Source organism: Acomys minous (genome assembly GCF_964271855.1).
Source record: "Acomys minous genome assembly, chromosome: 2".
NCBI classification, from domain to species: Eukaryota; Metazoa; Chordata; class Mammalia; order Rodentia; family Muridae; genus Acomys; species Acomys minous.
In genome coordinates, this window is record NC_140484.1 from 57,637,044 (window position 1) to 57,659,635 (window position 22,592).

Consider the following 22,592-nt stretch of genomic DNA (forward strand, 5'->3'; position numbering starts at 1 on the left):
TCCTCTCAGCCGTCTACTGTGACTTCTACAACATCCACACACTGGTGGGCGAGAATGAATACCAGTATGCTCAGGAGGCCAACTGCACATGGCACTACCAGCCCTGTCTCTGCCCTGGCAGCTTGGGAAGCTTCCCGGACACAAACATTGAAGGTATCGGGCACTGGGATGCACAGATCACGCATGTGGCTTTTGTTCACTCAGTGATTCATGGGTCCATCCATCCATCCACCCATCCATCCATCCATCCATCCATCCTTTCAGGTGCACATCTATTCATAACGCATTCATCCATTGGCACACAGATCCACTCTCATGCATTCACCACCTGCACATTTACCCCTACACATACTCACTCCCTCACTCCCTCCCTCCCTCACTCCCTCCCTCACTCCCTCACTCCCTCCCTCACTCACTCCCTCCCTCACTCACTCCCTCCCTCCCTCACTCACTCACTCCCTCCCTCACTCCCTCCCTCACTCCCTCCCTCACTCCCTCACTCAGCAAATGTGTACTGAATTCCAGGCCCTGTTCTTGATTGGGGACCAGGCCTCACACGACTAGCGCTGCTCTCTGGCCTGAGAAAGATCCTTTAAAAACAAAAAACAAAATTAGGAATTAAAGAATTGTCAGATGCCACACCTGCCACACCAGCAGGTGCCATAGGAACACCACAACTAGATGGAGTGCTTCAGCTCCAGAGAGTCTCTGACAGGGTGAGGGGATCTCCACATCAAAAAGAGCAATTAAGCCAGGCGTTAGGCCTTTAGTCCCAGCACGCAGGAGCCAGATCTCTGTAAGTTCAAAGCCAGTTTGGGCTACACATCGAGTTCCAGGTCAGCTGGAGCTACATAAGTGAGATGTGTCAAAAACAAAACAAAACAAAACAAAAACAAAAACAAAAAACCATAAAAAGGCAGTTAAGACACAGGGGCCAAGAGCCAAAGCAAGGACACATGGGACAGAGTCTAGGGCCCAACAGATAACTTCAGAAGCTGGTGTGAAGTGAGAGGAAGAAGGTGGCAGCAGGAGAGGTCCCTGCAGGCACGCGGGGCTGATGGGTACGCAAAGGAGTGCTGAGCCTAACCCTTTTCTGCCCCAGGCTGTTACAACTGCTCCCAGAATGAGTACTTCGACCACAGAGAAGGGATCTGTGTACCCTGTGGTAAGTCTAGTGGGTGCCCCCGACACCATGGAGCGCAGCCCTTGTGTGGGTGACGCGTGAATCACGCCTGTCCAGCCCCCTTCCTAGATTCTCTCCCTCAGGACACTGACTCACAGGCTCGAACAGTGTCAAAGTACACAGCAGAAACAAAATTGCAGTGCTGGTCCCCTTGGCCTCTGCTCTATTCCCCAGCTCAGCCATTGCTTAGCCACAATCCCCAGGCCAGCCAGGGAACTTAGGTACACAATGGGAATTTTCCTATGAACCCAACTTTAGACACGAACTCCCCTCCATGGCACTCTGGGTGGTCCCCTACTCTCCCTGCCAAGCTGACGAGAGAGGGAGGAAAAGAGGCAGGAGATGAGTGGAACAGTTCGGGGAGAAACTTTCTAGGTAGCAGTCCTGATGTCTGTCTTCTCTTGCAGCACCGCCCGCTACCACACTACCGCCAACCACTACAGGTGATTGCTTACCCACTTGGTACCACAGGATGAAGGCTTCCTGCCTAGGGCTCACCCCAGCTCTGCATCTGCCGGGTCCTGGGAGGGTGGGTAATATACATTGCAGTCCTAGGTCACAAGGGAAACAGCACACAAAGCTTAGCTCCTAGCCAGCCATTTTCTGGACACTTGACTCACTTGATCTATGACTGAGCAGGAAGCAGGGCCTCAACAGGTAAGTTTACCCGGGAGTCTACAATGCTTTTATAGGTCCATGAGTCACCCTGTCCCTCTGCCCCTCAGCAGGCAGGCCTGTCTCTTCCCAAAGGGGCGCCCAAGCCAGATCCGGCCCATCCATGGGAGCACATATGTCTCACACAGGTTCACAGCCAACCACAGCAACCCCCATCAACACTGAGTTCCCAAGTTCCAGCTCTACAGCCACACCTGTTGGCCCCTCCTACTTGCCAGGTCTTCCGACGCCACCACCTTCAGCCCCATCCTCCACTGAGGAAGTAACAGATTGGACCACCCCCAAGAAACCCACAGTCTCCTCAGGAGGTAAAAAAGGGGGTATGCAGCCCTAGGGCTTGGAGAGGGCACTTATTGTCTTCCCACTGAGACATGCCTGAAGGCAGTGCCTCAGCCCAGAACTCCCTGTGCATGAAAGGCAGGGTGGAGATTTTTCTGAAAACCTAGCTGGTCAGTCCATGCAGCCATTCCAGGCTGTCTGAAACGTCCACTAGAATACACATGGGAATTGCTGGGTCTCCACCCTGCAGCCCGGCCACTCTCACACAGCAGCAATCCCAGAGGCTGCTGGGGACACTGAGGAGAAAGGAACTTCAGTCTAAAGAGCTGAAGTGTGAGTAGGGAAATGATTAGTGGCCCATTAGAGCCTGCCACCGCCCTTGAGGTGAGCCCACTCCAGCCAGATCGACTCTTGCAGGCTGGGGGAAGGGACAAGACTGGTGATGATCAAATTATGAAGAGGCATCAGGAAGTTATCCTAAGGTCAGGAGAAAGAGCAGGGGACTCAGATATGCATCTGGGAAAGGCAGGTGGGCAAAGAGGTGTAGCCGTGACTTTCCTCTACAGAATCTCCTCCAACCACTGGGGCTACCACACCACTGACATCATCGCCTCTGCCTCCTACATCCGTACCGAAATCAACACCCACCAGGCTCCCAGCGACACAGGCCACAACCAAGCCCACAGCATCTTCCCTCAGCTCGTCCACAAAGACCACAGCTCAGTTCACAGAGAGTACCACAGTGACACTGCTAACCTCAGCAACGCCTGGGATGTCCACCAGCCAAGGTGAGTCAAGGCCCATGGGAAGCCAAGGCACTTAAGGCACATGTTCAACTCTCTGACCCTCAGTACAGAACACCCAACTCAGAAAGAGGGTCTGTGTACTCGAGGATGAGCGAGAAGGGGAGCCGACAGGGCACAGAGGCAGCGGGAGGAGAGGGAAACCTCCCGCCTCCCAGCCGCATCTCAGGCCATAGGAGAGGCGGGTACAGGAGAAAAAGGCTACATCAAGGTAAGTGCGCAAGAAGGAAGAGAGAGCTGCAGGAAAACGCCCCAAGGAAGACAGAGTATCTCAGTAAGCTGCGAGAGTAACAGGCAATCCACGCTGGCTAGAAAGCACAGAGAAGGTCCAAGTCTAGGAACACATCACAGTATATATAGAGAGAGAGAGGACTGTGAACATTAACTGAGTTTTGTTCACTGCCACGATCCACAGTGACATCAACCCAACAGGAAAGTCACCGTCCAGCCACAACAGCAAGCCGAGCAACTGAGAGCACAGAGCCCCATCTCTCAGCAAAGACTACCCTGACCACCCACCAAACAGACCAAAGCAATAGCCTCCCACCAGCTACTACTAGTACCTGGAACACAGTATCTCAAACTAAGCCCACGCTCGTGACATGGACCACCCGCCCTCAACCCACCACCTCTCTCCACAATACAGAACACTCCACAAGAGCTCCCCCAGAAGCATCTACCCAGACGACAACCCCATTAACCAGGACACAAAGCTCCCTAGCTTCTGTCAACCCAACATTTTCTACAGCAGCTGTGACCCAAACAGTGACCCAGACGACTTCACACATGGTCCCACCACCTACCATAGCAAACCCATCTACCACCATGTTTCAAACCACCACAGTCAAGCAATCAGAAATAACAAACACCTTAACCCAAGAGACTTACACGACCAACTACATAACCCAGACCCAAAACTCATTCCCTACAGAAACAAGCTCAGCTTCCTTAACACACCGTCCCTCCACAACCGAGCACCGGTCCACATCACTTCACTTCACTACAACATCCAATAGGCCCTCCATGGGGGTAACGGGCACCCCAGTGGCCCCCACCACCTCAGCAACACTTACCACTGCCCATACTCCACACATCACACACGCTCCATCCACAGTCGCTGTCTTCACCACGACATATGCCACAAGTCCCGCTTTGGGAACATCTTTGCAGACCACAGTTGCCTTCCCCACCCCATCAGGCCCTCAGACTTCTTTGGCGACACCACGGCCAGGACTTTCAACCTCCTCCATGACACCAACCCCAGAGATCCTTATGACAGAAACAAGCCCACAAAGCATCTCAACAGCATCCACATCAAAAATATTTAGCACAATTCTCCCTAAAACCACTGTGGAAGGCACAAGGCCCCCACACACAGCACCTCTCCTCACATCCATAACTAGTGCCACCACTCAGGCTCAAAGCTCAATCTCAACAAGAAGGACCTCTACTTCCCACCTTTCACACTCTTCCTCCATGACTGCCCCTCAATCCACACCAAGGCCAACAACCACCTTAACTAAGTCCACCATGGGTGTGACTGGTACCCCTGTGGTCCACACCACCTCAGGCACACTGAGCACCCCTCAGACTCCACACACCACATACCCTTCGCCCACTGTCTCCAGCACAATACACACCACAAGTCATCCCTCAGGAGCATCCATGAAGACCACCACCAACTTCCCAACAACATCAGGTCCATACACCTCTTTGTCCACACAACTGCCAGTATTTTCAACCACATCTGTGATGCCAACTTCATCTGAGATAGTTAACACTCCAACCAGCCCACACTCGGTATCATCGGCCTCTACCTCCAGGCCACTGACTGTCCTTCCCACCACCCTGCAAGGCACAACACCTCCTCATACACCAACACCTGCCATTTACACAACCAGTGCTACCACACAAACCAAAAGCTCATTTTCCACAGACAGGACCTCTACTGCACACCTCTCAGAAACCTCCTCAGGGACACCCACTCAACCGTCATCCACATCAGTTCTAGCTACTACCAACCCTATTCAGTCCACCATGGGGGTAACTGGCACCCCAGTGCTCCACACCACCTCAGGCACAGCCAACAGTGCCAAACCTCCACACACCACACACTCTTTAAACACAGAGGTTGTCTCCAGAACAACACATGCCACAGCTACTTCAGGAATTTCCCAGCAGACCACCATCACCTTCCCAACACCATCCCATCCTCAGACATCTTTGGCCACATCACCGTCATCATTATCAGCCTCCTCTGTGGCAACAACTTCTCGGACACTTAGCACCCCTGCCAGTCAACACACAGCATCATCAGCATCCACGTCTAGGCCACTGAGCACCATTCTGCAAACCACAATAGAGGGCACAGGAACTCCACACACACCAACACCTGTCACTGACTCAACTCAGGCTCAAAGCTCATTCTCCACAGGAAGGACCTCTACTTCCCACCTTTCACACCCTTCCTCCATGACTGCCCCTCAATCCACACCAAGGCCAACAACCACCTTAACTAAGTCCACCATGGGTGTGACTGGTACCCCTGTGGTCCACACCACCTCAGGCACACCGAGCACTCCTCAGACTCCACACACCACACACCCTTCGCCCACTGTCTCCAGCACAATACACACCACAAGTCACCACTCAGGAGCATCCATGAAGACCACCACCAACTTCCCAACAACATCAGGTCCTCAGACCTCTTTGTCCACACAACTGCCAGTATTTTCAACCACATCTGAGACAGTTAACACTCCCACCAGCCCACACTCAGTATCATTGGCCTCTACCTCCAGGCCACTGACCGTCCTTCCCACCACCACAGAAGGCACAACACCTCCTCATACACCAACACCTGCCATTTACACAACAGGTGCTACCACACAAACCTTAAGCTCACTCTCCACACACAGGACATCTACGTCCCACAATTCACACACTTCCTTGTTGACTCCCTTTCACTCAACATCAGTTCCTGCTACTGCCATCTTGACAACATCCACCGTGGGTGTGACTGGTACCCCTGTGGTCCACACCACCTCAGGCACACCGGGCACCCCTCAGACTCCACACACCACACACCCTTCACCCACTGTCTCCAGCACAATACACACCACAAGTCACCACTCAGGAGCATCCATGAAGACCACCACCAACTTCCCAACACCATCAGGTCCTCAGACCTCTTTGTCCACACAACTGCCAGTATTTTCAACCTCATCTGTGATGCCAACTTCATCTGAGATAGTTAACACTCCCACCAGCCCACACTCGGTATCATCGGCCTCTACCTCCAGGCCACTGACTGTCCTTCCCACCACCCTGCAAGGCACAACACCTCCTCATACACCAACACCTGCCATTTACACAACCAGTGCTACCACACAAACCAAAAGCTCATTTTCCACAGACAGGACCTCTACTGCACACCTCTCAGAAACCTCCTCAGGGACACCCACTCAACCGTCATCCACATCAGTTCTAGCTACTACCAGCCCTATTCAGTCCACCATGGGGGTAACTGGTACCCCAGTGCTCCACACCACCTCAGGCACAGCCAACAGTGCCAAACCTCCACACACCACACTCTCTTTAAACACAGAGGTTGTCTCCAGAACAACACATGCCACAGCTACTTCAGGAATTTCCCAGCAGACCACCATCACCTTCCCAACACCATCCCATCCTCAGACATCTTTGGCCACATCACCATCATCATTATCAACCTCCTCTGTGGCAACAACCTCTCGGACACTTAGCACCCCTGCCAGTCAACACCCAGCATCATCAGCATCCACATCTAGGCCACTGAGCACCATTCTGCAAACCACAATAGAGGGCACAGGAACTCCACACACACCAACACCTGTCACTTACTCAACTCAGGCTCAAAGCTCATTCTCAACAAGAAAGACCTCTACTTCCCACCTTTCACACTCTTCCTCCATGACTGCCCCTCAATCCACACCAGGACCAACAACCACCTTAACTAAGTCCACCATGGGTGTGACTGGTACCCCTGTGGTCCACACCACCTCAGTGACACCGAGTACTCCTCAGACTCCACACACCACACACCCTTCACCCACTGTCTCCAGCACAATACACACCACAAGTCACCCCTCAGGAGCATCCATGAAGACCACCACCAACTTCCCAACACCATCAGGTCCTCAGACCTCTTTGTCCACACAACTGCCAGTATTTTCAACCTCATCTGTGATGCCAACCTCATCTGAGATAGTTAACACTCCAACCAGCCCACACTCCGTATCATTGGCCTCTACCTCCAGGCCATTGGGGACCACTCATCCAACCACCACAGAAGGCACAACACCTCCTCATACACCAACACCTGCCATTTACACAACAGGTGCTATCACACAAACCTTAAGCTCACTCTCCACACACAGGACATCTACGTCCCACAATTCACAAACTTCCTTGTTGACTCCCTTTCATTCAACATCAGTTCCTGCTACTGCCATCTTGACAACATCCACCGTGGGTGTGACTGGTACCCCTGTGGTCCACACCACCTCAGGCACACCGAGCACACCTCAGACTCCACACACCACACACCCTTCACCCACTGTCTCCAGCACAATACACACCACAAGTCACCACTCAGGAGCATCCATGAAGACCACCACCAACTTCCCAACACCATCAGGTCCTCAGACCTCTTTGTCCACACAACTGCCAGTATTTTCAACCTCATCTGTGATGCCAACTTCATCTGAGATAGTTAACACTCCAACCAGCCCACACTCGGTATCATCGGCCTCTACCTCCAGGCCACTGACTGTCCTTCCCACCACCCTGCAAGGCACAACACCTCCTCATACACCAACACCTGCCATTTACACAACCAGTGCTACCACACAAACCAAAAGCTCATTTTCTACAGACAGGACCTCTACTGCACACCTCTCAGAAACCTCCTCAGGGACACCCACTCAACCGTCATCCACATCAGTTCTAGCTACTACCAACCCTATTCAGTCCACCATGGGGGTGACTGGCACCCCAGTGCTCCACACCACCTCAGGCACAGCCAACAGTGCCAAACCTCCACACACCACACACTCTTTAAACACGGAGGTTGTCTCCAGAACAACACATGCCACAGCTACTTCAGGAATTTCCCAGCAGACCACCATCACCTTCCCAACACCATCCCATCCTCAGACATCTTTGGCCACATCACCATCATCATTATCAACCTCCTCTGTGGCAACAACCTCTCGGACACTTAGCACCCCTGCCAGTCAACACACAGCATCATCAGCATCCACGTCTAGGCCACTGAGCACCATTCTGCAAACCACAATAGAGGGCACAGGAACTCCACACACACCAACACCTGTCACTTACTCAACTCAGGCTCAAAGCTCATTCTCCACAGGAAGGACCTCTACTTCCCACCTTTCACACCCTTCCTCCATGACTGCCCCTCAATCCACACCAAGGCCAACAACCACCTTAACTAAGTCCACCATGGGTGTGACTGGTACCCCTGTGGTCCACACCACCTCAGGCACACTGGGCACTCCTCAGACTCCACACACCACACACCCTTCACCCACTGTCTCCAGCACAATACACACCACAAGTCACCCCTCAGGAGCATCCATGAAGACCACCACCAACTTCCCAACACCATCAGGTCCTCAGACCTCTTTGTCCACACAACTGCCAGTATTTTCAACCTCATCTGTGATGCCAACCTCATCTGAGATAGTTAACACTCCAACCAGGCCACACTCAGTATCATTGGCCTCTACCTCCAGGCCACTGACTGTCCTTCCCACCACCACAGAAGGCACAACACCTCCTCATACACCAACACCTGCCATTTACACAACAGGTGCTACCACACAAACCTTAAGCTCACTCTCCACACACAGGACATCTACGTCCCACAATTCACACATTTCCTTGTTGACTCCCTTTCACTCAACATCAGTTCCTGCTACTGCCATTTTAACAACATCCACCGTGGGTGTGACTGGTACCCCTGTGGTCCACACCACCTCAGGCACACCGAGCACCCCTCAGACTCCACACACCACACACCCTTCACCCACTGTCTCCAGCACAATACACACCACAAGTCACCACTCAGGAGCATCCATGAAGACGACCACCAACTTCCCAACATCAACAGGTCCTCAGACCTCTTTGTCCACACAAATGCCAGTATTTTCAACCTCATTGGTGACACCAACTTCATCTGAGATAGTTAACACTCCAACCAGCCCACACTCCGTATCATTGGCCTCTACCTCCATGCCATTGGGGACCACTCATCCAACCACCACAGAAGGCACAACACCTCCTCGTACACCAACAACCAGTGCTATCACACAAACCTTAAGCTCACTCTCCACACACAGGACATCTACGTCCCACAATTCACAAACTTCCTTGTTGACTCCCTTTCACTCAACATCAGTTCCTGCTACTGCCATTTTAACAACATCCACCGTGGGTGTGACTGGTACCCCTGTGGTCCACACCACCTCAGGCACACCGAGCACACCTCAGACTCCACACACCACACACCCTTCACCCACTGTCTCCAGCACAATACACACCACAAGTCACTCCTCAGGAGCATCCATGAAGACCACCACCAACTTCCCAACATCATCAGGTCCTCAGACCTCTTTGTCCACACAACTGCCAGTATTTTCAACCTCATTGGTGACGCCAACCTCATCTGAGATAGTTAACACTCCAACCAGCCCACACTCGGTATCATCGGCCTCTACCTCCAGGCCACTGACTGTCCTTCCCACCACCCTGCAAGGCACAACACCTCCTCATACACCAACACCTGCCATTTACACAACCAGTGCTACCACACAAACCAAAAGCTCATTTTCCACAGACAGGACCTCTACTGCACACCTCTCAGAAATCTCCTCAGGGACACCCACTCAACCGTCATCCACATCAGTTCTAGCTACTACCAACCCTATTCAGTCCACCATGGGGGTGACTGGTACCCCAGTGCTCCACACCACCTCAGGCACAGCCAACAGTGCCAAACCTCCACACACCACACACTCTTTAAACACAGAGGTTGTCTCCAGAACAACACATGCCACAGCTACTTCAGGAATTTCCCAGCAGACCACCATCACCTTCCCAACACCATCCCATCCTCAGACATCTTTGGCCACATCACCATCATCATTATCAACCTCCTCTGTGGCAACAACCTCTCGGACACTTAGCACCCCTGCCAGTCAACACACAGCATCATCAGCATCCACGTCTAGGCCACTGAGCACCATTCTGCAAACCACAATAGAGGGCACAGGAACTCCACACACACCAACACCTGTCACTTACTCAACTCAGGCTCAAAGCTCATTCTCCACAGGAAGGACCTCTACTTCCCACCTTTCACACTCTTCCTCCATGACTGTCCATCAATCTACACCAGGACCAACAACTACCTTAACTAAGTCCACCATGGGTGTGACTGGTACCCCTGTGGTCCACACCACCTCAGGCACACCGGGCACCCCTCAGACTCCACACACCACACACCCTTCGCCCACTGTCTCCAGCACAATACACACCACAAGTCACTCCTCAGGAGCATCCATGGAGACCACCACCAACTTCCCAACACCATCAGGTCCTCAGACCTCTTTGTCCACAAGACTGCCAGTATTTTCAACCTCATCTGTGATGCCAACTTCATCTGAGATAGTTAACACTCCAACCAGCCCACACTCAGTATCATCGGCCTCTACCTCCAGGCCACTGACTGTCCTTCCCACCACCACAGAAGGCACAACACCTCCTCATACACCAACACCTGCCATTTACACAACCAGTGCTACCACACAAACCAAAAGCTCATTTTCCACAGACAGGACCTCTACTGCACACCTCTCAGAAACCTCCTCACGGACACCCACTCAACCATCATCCACATCAGTTCTAGCTACTACCAACCCTATTCAGTCCACCATGGGGGTGACTGGTACCCCTGTGCTCCACACCACCTCAGGCACACCAAGCAGTGCCAGTACTTTCCATACCACACACTATCCACCCACCATGTCTTTCTCCAGCACTACACACACCACAACTGACCACTTTGGAACGTCTGAGCAGCCCTCCACCATATCCACACCACCAGGTCCTCAGACTTCTTTAGTCACAACACTCCCATCACTTCCTGCTTCCTCTGTGACACCAACTTATGAGATACAGGTCACCTCAAGTATCCCACATACAGCAACATTGCTTTCCACACCCAGGCCAATGACCACCAGCCTACAAACCACAATAGAAGAAACAAGACCCCCAATGACATCCATACCTGTCACTTACTCAACCAGTGCCACCACTCAGGCTCAAAGCTCATTCTCCACAGAAAGAACCTCTACTTCCCACCTTTCACATCCTTCCTCCATGACTGCTCATCAATCCACACCAGGGCCAACAACCATCTTAACTAAGCCCACCATGGGTGTGACTGGTACCCCTGTGGTCCACACCACATCTACCACCTCTGGTCCACCTAGCAGTCCACATTCTATGCATTCCACACCCACCCCACCCACTGCTGTTGAATCCAGCACAACAGGCACCACAAGTACCCCCTTAGCAACATCTGTGAAGACCACTATTGCCTTCCCAACACCATCAGGTTCTCAGACCTCTTTGGCCACTATATTGTCATCATTATCAACTTCTTCTGTGACACCAACTTCCAAGATACTTAACACCCTAACTAGTCCACATGTAGTCTCATCAGCTTCCACGTCTAGGCCACTGAGCACCATTCTTCCAACTACAGTCAAAGGCACAGGGACACCACAAACCTCACCACCTGTCATTTACACAACCAGTGCCACCACCCAAGCTCAGAGCACATTCTCCACAGGACAGACCTCCACTTCCCACCTTTCTCAGCCTTCCTCCACGACTGTCCATCAATCCACATCAGTGCCAACTAAGTCCACCGTGGCTGTAACTGGTACAGTGGCAGAGCGTACCTCCTCAGGCGGTCTCCATACTACACACATCACAAACCCTTCATCTACTACTGCTGTCCCCAGCACAATATATGCCACAAGTCACCCCTCAGGAGCATCCATGCAGACCACCACCAACTTCCCGACACCATCAGGTCCTCACACCTCTTTGGTTACAGCTCTGCCAGTTTTTTCAACCTCCTCTGTGACACCCACTGCTGAGGTCCTTCATACCTCCACAAGTGACCACACAACATCACCATCTCCCACATCCATGCCATTGAGTACCATTCTTCTCACTTCCCCAATGAAGAATACAAGTTCTCCCCAAACACCACCACCCGTCCCTTTCACTACATCTGCCGTTACCCAAGCGTATTCTTCATTCACAACAGCAAACACGTCTCCCTCGGAGTGGAGCCCATCATCAGTTCCCCACAGCTCCACTGTGTCCCCTTCCTTTTCATCTCAGTCAACTGCCTTCTCTCTCCCAACAAGCCCTCCATCCACTTTGGTTTCTCTCACTAATATCCCACATTCTCCATTGGTGACATCACCCACCTCCTTCCCACCTACCTCTGGTCTCACTACATCTTTTCTTCACTCTTCAACATCTTTTCCATCTTCCTCTATGACATCCCCTCTCAAACCTGCTTCAAGTTCTGTAGGTTCTACTCTACAGTATACACCTACTTCCAGCTCAGTGTCCCATTCCTCACCATTTACTAAGCCCACCGTAGCACCATATCCTCCATCTGGTTCCACCTTTGTGTCTCCAACTTCTGCCTCTACACCTGTTCATTCCTCCACTTTGCCTCTTGTCACCTTATCTTTTTCTTCCTCTGCTCTCCCCACCATCCACATGACGCCCACTCCATCTAGTAGGCCAACCTCCAGTACTGGCCCTCTATCCACCTCCAAGACTACATCTCATGTGCCCACATTTTCTCCACTCTCCTCAAAGTCTACCACCTCCCATTTTACCTCCCTTACTACCCAAGCCTCTACGTCAGGGCTGTCGTCAACCATGGGCATGACAGCCTTCCCAAGTACTCCACACACCAACCACACCACTAGGCCTCCTGGTACCAGCCCGCTGCCCACATCTGTGTTCCTGAGCAGCCCTGCTACGGCCACTGGAAGCTCTTCACCTTCTACCCCAGTATCACCCTCCAGTCCAGATTCCTTCATCTCCTCGCCACCCACTCAAGCCGGTAAGTAGTATCAGTAGCTGGGTCCTTGGTCCCTAGGGTAGTTAGGTTCTATTTGTTTACTCCAGTCTGCTGTACAGTATTTTCCTCCCATTGCCTCATAGTGCCTCTAAGTAGGCCTGATCCTGGAGCTTCTTTTGGGTGTTTCTAGACCTAACTGCAACCTCCTTTCTCTTCAGTACTTCTCAGACGCCCTGTGTTCATTCAGACTGGCTGAATTAGGGACTTGATCCCCATACGTTTCAGGCCCATTTGACTTCTCTGGCCCTCTACTGTCTCCTGCAAGGGGCTCACTTGTGCCCCATGTGCCTCCTATAGCTTTGACTTACCTTGGTTCTAGTACGTCTAAGCCGCACTTGGAAAGCTAGCATGTGAGGTCTGGGTGGGCCCTCAAGTTTAGACATGCAACCTACCTCAGAGCTGTCCAGGCATGCAGCTCATCCCAGGTGACATGCAGGAGGCAAGGGCTGTGGGTTCAGATGGACCAGGCCTTATTATTACACTTCCTGCTGCCCATGGTTTCCACTAGATCTCCTACCCAACTATGACCAGGGCTTGCCACAGGACAGTAATTCCCTACAGTGTCAGCCTGTATAGCAGCATGATTCAACATATATTCTGAGGACACCCTTGATCAGAGTGTTCCTCTCAAGGTGCCCAACTTGGGGTCAGGCTCCCCACACATGCTCTAGGCCTCCCTCATGTAGAAAGTCCTCTCAGAGCCAGCAATCAGTTATCTGTGGTTATAGCTTGTCACTCTAAATTCAGGCTGTTTCTCGAGAAAATGGCCGCAGGAAGGAGAAAAAGCAGTAGTGTTGTAGGACAGGAACAGACCACCACCAGACCGTTCCCCAAACCTCTTGGAGAAGCAGGGCAGGAACAAACTTGGGCACAGGAGAGATGATATATGGGAATATCTGCCAATTATTATTATTATTATTATTATTATTATTATTATTATTATTATTATTATTATTATTATTATTATTATTAAAGACAAGGTTTCTCTGTGTAGCCTTGGCTGTCCTGGACTCACTCTGTAGGCCAGGCTGGCCTCGAACTCACAGCGATCCACCTGCCTCTGCTTCCCGAGTGCTGGGATTAAAGGCGTGCTCCACCATGCCCAGCTGTGCCCACAAATCCTTTTGTTTTTAAAGACAGGGTTTCTCTGTGTAGCCCTGGAACTCACTTTGTAGACCAGTTTGGCCTTGAACCCAGAGATCCACCTGCCTCTGCCTCCCAAGTGCTGGGATTATACAACTCACAGGAGCCAGTTCTTTCCATCATGTGGGTTCTAGGTACCAAAGGGTCATGAGGCTTGGCAGCTGGCTGCCTTTACCTGATGAGCCATCTTAACCTGCCCCAACTCTTAACTTTAACCCAAGTTGCATGTGGGCAGTATCTAACCCAGGCTCTTCTTGACTCAGGTTTTCCTACATACGCTTCCTGAGTGCTGAGTTTACAGGCGCGCACCATCACTCACTGCCCACTCTGGCGGTTCAGAGGTGCTACCTGCCTCCTGAGGCATCACTACCACCATTTGTCATGGCTTCTGAAACCTTTCCATAAGCCCAGAGGAAGAGGCTTTCTCTGCTGTCCCCCTTAACCCAAGTGGCACAATGCTTATTCTCAGATACTCTATGTCCTTTTGTGAGGGATATGGACATTCTCCTTTGACATCCTCCTTACCCCTAACATGCCCTACATCTAACAGACCTAAGACACCTTTACTGGGGACTACAGGTGACTGACTCAGATCTACCAGGGCGTGTCTCAATACCAGCTCCTTTAAGAAATTCTTGAATACTGGACAGATAAAGAGATAATAAAGGGATGAGCCAGGTGGGGATTGGGAAGTAACTGAGACCTGCTCTTGGGCCTCCATCCGCAGAGGCTTGCAGCGTGCAGGAAGAGCAGCAACAGATTATCTACCAGGGCTGCGTTGCAAATGTGACTCTAACTCGTTGCCAGGGTTTCTGTGACTCCTCTGTCAGGTGAGTTACTGGCAAATATCCTTTCCACTGGGGCCAGAACCCTCAGAGAAGCTGGGCTCTCAATGTCTCCCAAGCCTGCTCTGACCAGCAGAGGTCTAGGCAGGTCACTCTGGTCACACTTGCCTTGCCAATGAGCAGGTACTGGCTCCAGAGGCCCTGGCCTACAAATCGGCTAGTGTTTTTACCTAGGGGCAGGGTAGGTGGGTGGAGCAGCAGGGCAATCCTGAATCTGCTTGTCTCTTGCTTCTTGGCAGTTTCAATAAGGATACCCTGCAGTTGGAGACCCGCTGTGGCTGCTGCCAGCCCCTTAGTACCTACAAGAAGCAACTGTCACTGCCCTGCCCAGACCCCAACACACCAGGTCAGCAGCTCACGCTCACCGTCCAAGTGTTCAGCAGCTGCAAATGCAGCCCCCTGCAATGCAAGAACTGAAGAGCGGCAACTGGTTTCTGGGCACAAGGGGTCGTAGACAAAAAATGCCATTCCTGATACGCCGCCCCACCCCCAACAATCCCTTTACTAGCCACGGGCATGGCCTCAAAGAGATCTTGGATATGTCTCATCCTGAGGCAGCTGCAGAACAGCTGTCAATACAGGGTCTCCCACCACCTACCTCCTACAGACCTTAACCAAGGAAAAAAGGCCTTTAGTGGAAATGACATCCCTTTAACCTTGCAGCATTTGGAACTCCCTGTCCACCTGCATACCACCTCCCAGCCTCCAGCTGTATTAGCCCAAGAGATCAGAGAGCACCAGAAGCAGATGCAGAGAAGGATGGGCAGGGCATCTGGGGAGACATGGGGAGAAACAGGAGGAAGATGCAGGGGCATGAGCCTTAGTGAGGGCAAGCAGCAAGGTAAGCACCAGAGACACAAAACAAGGAGGTCTCCCTAGAGGCAGGGAGGAACAAAAGGCATTGGCACCCACTGGGCTGGCAGCCATCACCCAGCAGTGAGCAGATTCTAAATAAACTGGTCCTTTTCAAGGCAGATCCTGGTGTATACATGTTGCTGCTGTCTCCCAGAATCCTGAGCATGAAATTACTAATACCTTGCACAGGCCAGGCCACCAGGACCTGGAACTGTGGAGGCCCATGTGCTAGGTGGGGCTAGGACAGAAGACTACCAGTCTTGGTCTTGAGCCACTCAAACCCAGAATTTTGCCAAGTCTGTGGTGAAACCTACATCTTCCAGGCTCCCCAGGCAAGGCCCATCTCTCATGTGCAGCCCCAGCCTGGGCAGAGAAGAAAGTGCTGACCCATGGACCCTATGTGTTCAGACTGAAGCTTCCAGATACAGGACTTCAGATACAGGCAGCGTGTGGACCCAGGCTAGGTTCAATACACCCAGTATCACACAAAGCTAGGACAATCATTCCCTGAGGTACCCCTCAATTGAGAGGCAGAGAGCACTCCTGGGTCCTTGGCTGAGTTGTACTCAATTTCACAAGGCAGGCTAAGGCCTGTCCACAACACTCCCCACAAAGACCACACATATCCAGTTTCCTAGCATTTATTATTTTTTTTCTCTGAGAACAAGCACACTGTACTGATGGAGGCCCAGGAGTCACAGAGGGCAGGCCTGTGCCCCGGCAGCTTCCGTGTACTGGGGCATTACTGATCCAGACACCAACACTGGGCAGCACATGGTACATGAGCCACAACCACACAGGTTGAGCTATCCACATGGTCCATGCAATAGTGCATGGACTGCACGTAATGGACAGCCACACTGTCCAGCTACTAGAGCAAGGGAACTTGGGAGGCTCACTGTGGCCACAGCTAGATCATCCATCTGCAGGGCAAGCCTGTGCCTTGGCAGGTATGGGTCACAACACACAACAGGCAGACCAGGGGCTTCATGGAACATGAGGATCAGCTCAGCAGATGTTGCTTGTTCTGAAACTAACTGCCCGGGCTGTACAGTGTGGGGCTGCAGGAACTTGAGGAGGACAGAAGCCCTGCTGTAGTCCTCAAACCCACCATGGCAGGCTGGTAGCCTGAGGCTGAGGCAAAAAACCCTCGTGCATATGTGAGCATGCCTAGTTGCTCCAGTGAGCACGGGCACCGACACTGCTGTGTAAGTACAGATAAGCCTGTACAGCTGAGTGCACAGCAAATCTGGGCACCATCTCAAGACAGAGTGCAGGGTCCCAGCCCGGGATCCCAAGGCTTGTGATGTGGCCTACGTCTTCCCGATGGGCTGCATATACAGTCCAATGCCCACAAAAGGTTAACTAACCCATGAACCGCCAGTGCTCAAGAGAGGAAGTCCAAGGCATCCATCCTTTGCGCAGCACTGAACTACCATCCTCACCCTAGCCTCTCACTCCACTGCTGCACTTAGATTTCCCTTTTCCACCCAACCACGAGGGCTTCATGGCGGTGAAGATGCAACACTAGGGCACCAACCAAGACCCTCTGGAGAGAAGTACATCTTATGATTACTTCACCACCCACCCACTTAATCTTCAAGTCCCCAGAATGTACCATAGGGACAGTACATTTATTAAAGATGAAAGATGGACGATGTCCATGTCTTCAAAGTCAAGAGGAACCCCTCTGCCCACTGTGCTGCAAACCTAAGATCTCAAGTAAGTGGGAGAATGTTGAAACTGTCCCTTCAAGAACACTGGTATGCTAGGCACAAGATCCTGCCATGAGTGGGGCATAGAGTTTGCCAAAAGTCATACAGGAAGCACTTCGGCACCATCAGGCAGTGCTACAGCAAACTCGATAGACACTACCCAGCCCATGAGGTCACACACCTCTAAGCCAACATGGTCACACAGGCCTGTGTTAACCCTGTAAGCACATAGTGCTGTTTCTATATTACCCAAAAATCTGAGATTAAGCCAGTGGCATTTTAATAAAAGTTGAACAAAATTTCCACTTTCGTTCAAACTTCTAATTTCCCTTTAATTTGTAGGTTGACCCATAGGGCTGCCTTGATTTTCCAGGCCCAGGCACCCTTCTTTGATGGGGCAGGCCTGCTGCAGCCCTTCTCAAACTGTGTCCTGCATTTCCTCCACACCCAAGGGGCTGGCTGTAGGTGTAGGACTGGAAGTGCCTTGAGTGGCAGTTTTCAGACAAGGGGTGTTTATCTGCAGTGTGGTACAAAGACAAACAGTACAGACGAGAGAGACGCACAAACAAAAAGCCTGATCTTCTGGTCTGTGGATTAGAACTGTTCCGACAGCAATTCACATAGCCTCTGAGAGACGGTGTCTTTGCTGGTCCGCAGGGTGAGTCGGTACATCTGAAACAGACAGCAAGAGGGTGAGTGGGCACGAGCCCCTGGCTAATTTTAGCAGGTACATTTGTGACCCAGGCCTCACCATTCACAGCAGTCCCTTCCCAAAGTGCCACTGTCTCATCAGTAAAAATAGAAAAATCTAATAAAAGCCAATGTTTGGAGCATGGGGAGTGGCTGTTAATGGAGGCTGGAGTCAGTCAACCACTCTAGAAAGCTCTTTTGTTTTGTGTTTTGAGACAGTTTTACTGTGTAGTCCAGGCTGGCCTTGAACTGTTGTTCCTCCCACCTTCTCTTCCTGACTACTGAGATTACAGGCATGCACCAGCACACACAACCAACTTGGCAGCATCTCATCAAGTTCACTGTGTACCACCCTATGAGCTCCCCAACTGCCCAAGCCTTGTGAAAACAAGTATCCATACACAGACTGCAGTCTCTAGAGGAACACTGCTGAAGCAAGCAGCAACATGCATGTAGCACATTCAGAGAGGGATGCAGAACAAGACAACACCAGGAGAGCTGCTTCAAAACAGTTCAGGGGTAGGCTGCTGCACAGGCACTGCAGTGGCATGCCAGGCCTTCTGCGAGGAGACAGAACTACTATGTGCTCTGTTGGCCAGTCACTGTCTTAGTGTCTGCACTGTCACCATAACCAACAGCACTTAAGAGTCTGAGAATCTCTGTAAGAAAACTGCAATGAAATAAAAAAACAACACAACATATCCACTCTCCTGCTGTGGCAATCTCACCTGCGCTTGCAGATTTGGCTCCAGGCGCAGCAAGCAGCCGATCTGGGTGGTTTTGGTATGTATTATGCCAGCACCCACAAAATTTGCAGGGTTTGGATCAACCTCCTCAAGAAGTGCAGAACCAAATCCAATAATCTACAGAGAATGAAGAGGCAAGTCAGGACTCACTGGTCACAGCACCTACCTCAGGGACATCACCATACAACCCTTTACCTTTGCTTTAGTGATCTCTGTATCCATCGGATGCTTTGCTTTGAAGATATTCTGCACTTCTTGCTGTGGACTACAAAAAACCTGCATGTTAGTTCTAAAACCCATGCTGAGACCCATAAAGCATCCTGCCCAGGGAGAGGCCCCTCTCCCACTCCCCTCTGCACAGCTCACTTGCTCAACTGCTTCCAACGCTGAAAGAAATCCTGAGAAGCCATTTCTGTGGGCTGGAAAAATTTGTTGAGAGTAATGGGAAGCTTAACAGACACATTCTGGAAGGTTCCACCATACCTGTAATAATAGAGTCATGTTATGGAGAATGAACACCTGGCCAAAATGCTCTAGTTAGTGGGTTTTGGGGCCTTAGAAGGGCCATGTGGCTACCTACCATAATAATAGTCACAAAGACTGCATACCAGCAGTATTCCTTGAGGGGCTAAGCCACATCTTTCCTCCATTCCTCCATTCAGAGGTGAGCAAGGGACTAAGCCACTGCTTTGTGCCAAGTGTCAGAGGACCAGTTCCTTTCAGTCCTACTCCTTTGGCAAATGAAGACCCAGGACAGGCTCAAGTGGAACGCCTATCAAATCAATTAGCCTTGTAGCTCCCCAACAAGGGACCACTGATCCCATCCACTCTATACCGTTGTCATTAAAAAAGGAAAGAAGGCTACATGTTATGGTCCAGAAGTCTAGCTCCAAACCAGCTACCATCACTTCTCCGTAAACTGTCCTTTTTATCCAGCCTCATCAGGCAGCACAGAAAGCCTGGCTCTCTTCCTACTAGGGGGTAGGCCCTTCCATTTCTCACCACAAAATCTTCAGGGTCAGAAATAGCCCAGCCCACAGTCCACACAGAAGACTCAAACCCTGTGGGTACCATTTCATAATGACAGAAACCAGCTCCCTCTTCACTTGTTCCAATACTCTGGAACTCCAGGCCTGGCAGGACTGTGCACACAGCCACAGTGGTACAGGACTAACTAGTAGGCTCCCTTGAAGGAAGAACACAGGAAGCACATAGCACTCACCTGAACTGGATGTTGAGGACAGGAGCCTCTGTGAAATCAGATATACACTCAATGTTGACCACTTGTTGCACCTGAGCGCCCCCATCCACCGTTGGGTCCACAGGCTTGGTCTGCAGGTTCAGATGTGCGTGCATTAAGGAGTCCAGGCTGGCAAAGAGAGTGGGCCTGGCCCAGCCAGCCAACCACGGAAAGCAGCAGTGGCCCCCACACAGCACAGCACCTTGCCAACATCGTAAATCAAGGCCCAGAACTGTTGCCAGCCTGCCCTTCCACCATTCAGCATGTCCCACTGGCCCAGGCCACCCACAGCCATATGTACCTGGCTAGTCCCTTTCGCTAAAAGACCTTGGAATCTGTACACTAGCTATAGACTGGCCTTAGCACTGCAGAACTGAGCTCTGGGTCTATGTGATGACTCTCACTGTGCTCAGCAGAGGCCATGCCTGCTAACTCAAAGGCTTTACACCTTACAGCTTTACACCTCAGTGCAGCTCTGTACTATGCAACGCAGAGACTGCAACATTGCTAGAGATGGAACTAGGTTCTTGCTTATGCTGCAAATGTGTGTATTCTATCACTGAGCCACATCCCTGAACACCACACCAGGACTTCTGACTTGTTTCCAAATGGTTCTATGTTTAAACAGATCATGGCCAAATGAACACAGATCTATTACAAAGATGACACTCATCGCCCCACACACTGTGACCTGGGCCCAGGGCATGCATCCCTGGCTGTTGTGGATCTCCTCTGCATGATGCAGCAGACCCCAGGTGTCTCTCTTTCACAGCCCCTCAACTGAAGTAATCCAGCCTTCCTCACCATCCCTGGTGGGCCACACGGCTCCATCCTCTACCTGAGCAAAGGGCTGCTATCGCACACATCAGTGCAGAAGCCATAAGATGCTCTATACCAGCTATTCCCACAGGATCACTCTGCCTTTGTCCATAGCTCCTTTTGGGGGATTTCCTAGGGTAAAGGACTGATAGTAAAACAAGCAAAGAGAGTGGGTGACTCACAGAACCAGATGAAAGGGACCACGTGTGGGTGGTGTCTGATGCACTCTATCAGATCAACTCAGAGGGAAGGTCCCAGCTTTTACCTAGCCACTGGAAAACACTGCCAATATGAACAAAAGCATCACTCCTGGAAACTTCCTGTAACCCCACTGTTGGTCTTTCTGAAAGCCTGTAGACAAGCAAGGATATTAGCCTGAAGGTCGTCAGCACAGATTAGTGTTGGAGTGAAGTTTAGGAACTGTGTAGAGGTCTTGTTACCGTAAAATATGAACATCCGGCCTAGGAGGAAACAGAGGTAGTTTATTTTATACACTATGTCACAACTATCACGAACAGTCCATCAACAGCGGTGCCTGCAATTCCCAGCTGAATGTACTGACTGTGAGCTATGACTATTACAAAAATTAAAAACTTTTTTCTAAATTTTTGTTTAACCAAACAGCTGTTTGGTTTCACTATGTAGCTTACTCTGGCCTAGAACTCCCTATGTAGCCCTGAACTCGTGCCAATCCTCCCATCTCAGCCTTCCAAATGCTAGGATTACTCACATGAGCCATCAGACCAAGTTTCTAGTTTCAAAGTAGTGTGGTTGGCGGGCGCTGTACCAGCCACCTGTAATCCCAGCACATGAGAGCTAGGAGCAGGAAGATCAGGAGTTCAAGACCAGTCTCAGTTACACAGTACATTTGGGCTACATGAAAACTTGTTTCAAACACATACAAGTAAAAAATAGCATGGCAAGATTAGAAATGGGGATATGGGGCTATAGTCTCTTCTGCCTCTCAACCTGACCTAGAGCCTCCTTCTTATGTAGTTACTGAAGGGTGAAAGCAACACTTCTGCAAACCAGAACCAGAACCACAGACAACAGGTCAGCAGGTTCAGTGGCACGAACAGGTCATGAGGGACCAGAAGACCAGCCTGCCCTCTGCTGAAGCACCCAGACACATTCCCGCATCTCCATCTGTGTCAGCAGACTCATTAGCTGATACCAACAGCTGGGACTGTCTATCCTTCAAATGTGCCATGTCCCTATAGTGACCAGCCAGACCCTATACCAGCTGGCCAGATCCTATAGACACTTAAACATCCTTAAGGTTCAGAAAGGAAACCACATACCAAAAGCTCTGGAAAAAATAGAAGTTTAGCTTCCCTCCTCAACCAAACCTGGTGA

General features: G+C 51.2%; 2 protein-coding genes across 3 annotated transcripts in view; one reads left to right on the forward strand and one right to left on the reverse strand.

Annotated features, from left to right (window-relative positions):
- The window catches only part of MUC6 (mucin 6, oligomeric mucus/gel-forming), a 30,217-nt gene extending 12,390 nt beyond the window's left edge, over positions 1-17,827 (forward strand). Inside the window, exons 26-33 of the mRNA XM_084802855.1 lie at positions 10-153; positions 1,103-1,165; positions 1,591-1,626; positions 1,987-2,166; positions 2,704-2,925; positions 3,099-3,151; positions 13,029-13,165; positions 15,054-17,827. Of these exons, the coding sequence (XP_084658981.1) occupies positions 10-153; positions 1,103-1,165; positions 1,591-1,626; positions 1,987-2,166; positions 2,704-2,925; positions 3,099-3,151; positions 13,029-13,165; positions 15,054-15,144 (926 nt within the window). The 3' untranslated portion in view covers positions 15,145-17,827. The remainder of the gene's footprint in view (positions 1-9; positions 154-1,102; positions 1,166-1,590; positions 1,627-1,986; positions 2,167-2,703; positions 2,926-3,098; positions 3,152-13,028; positions 13,166-15,053) is intronic.
- A 220-nt stretch (positions 17,828-18,047) lies between these two features.
- Positions 18,048-22,592, reverse strand: part of AP2A2 (adaptor related protein complex 2 subunit alpha 2) — a 69,810-nt gene continuing 65,265 nt past the window's right edge. For both annotated transcript variants that reach the window (XM_084771849.1, XM_084771848.1), the window contains exons 17-22: positions 21,606-21,697; positions 20,400-20,521; positions 19,544-19,660; positions 19,373-19,442; positions 19,160-19,294; positions 18,048-18,413 (exon numbers count right to left, since the gene is read on the reverse strand). In XM_084771849.1, coding sequence (XP_084627975.1) covers positions 18,336-18,413; positions 19,160-19,294; positions 19,373-19,442; positions 19,544-19,660; positions 20,400-20,521; positions 21,606-21,697 — 614 coding nt within the window. In that variant the 3' untranslated portion in view covers positions 18,048-18,335. The remainder of the gene's footprint in view (positions 18,414-19,159; positions 19,295-19,372; positions 19,443-19,543; positions 19,661-20,399; positions 20,522-21,605; positions 21,698-22,592) is intronic.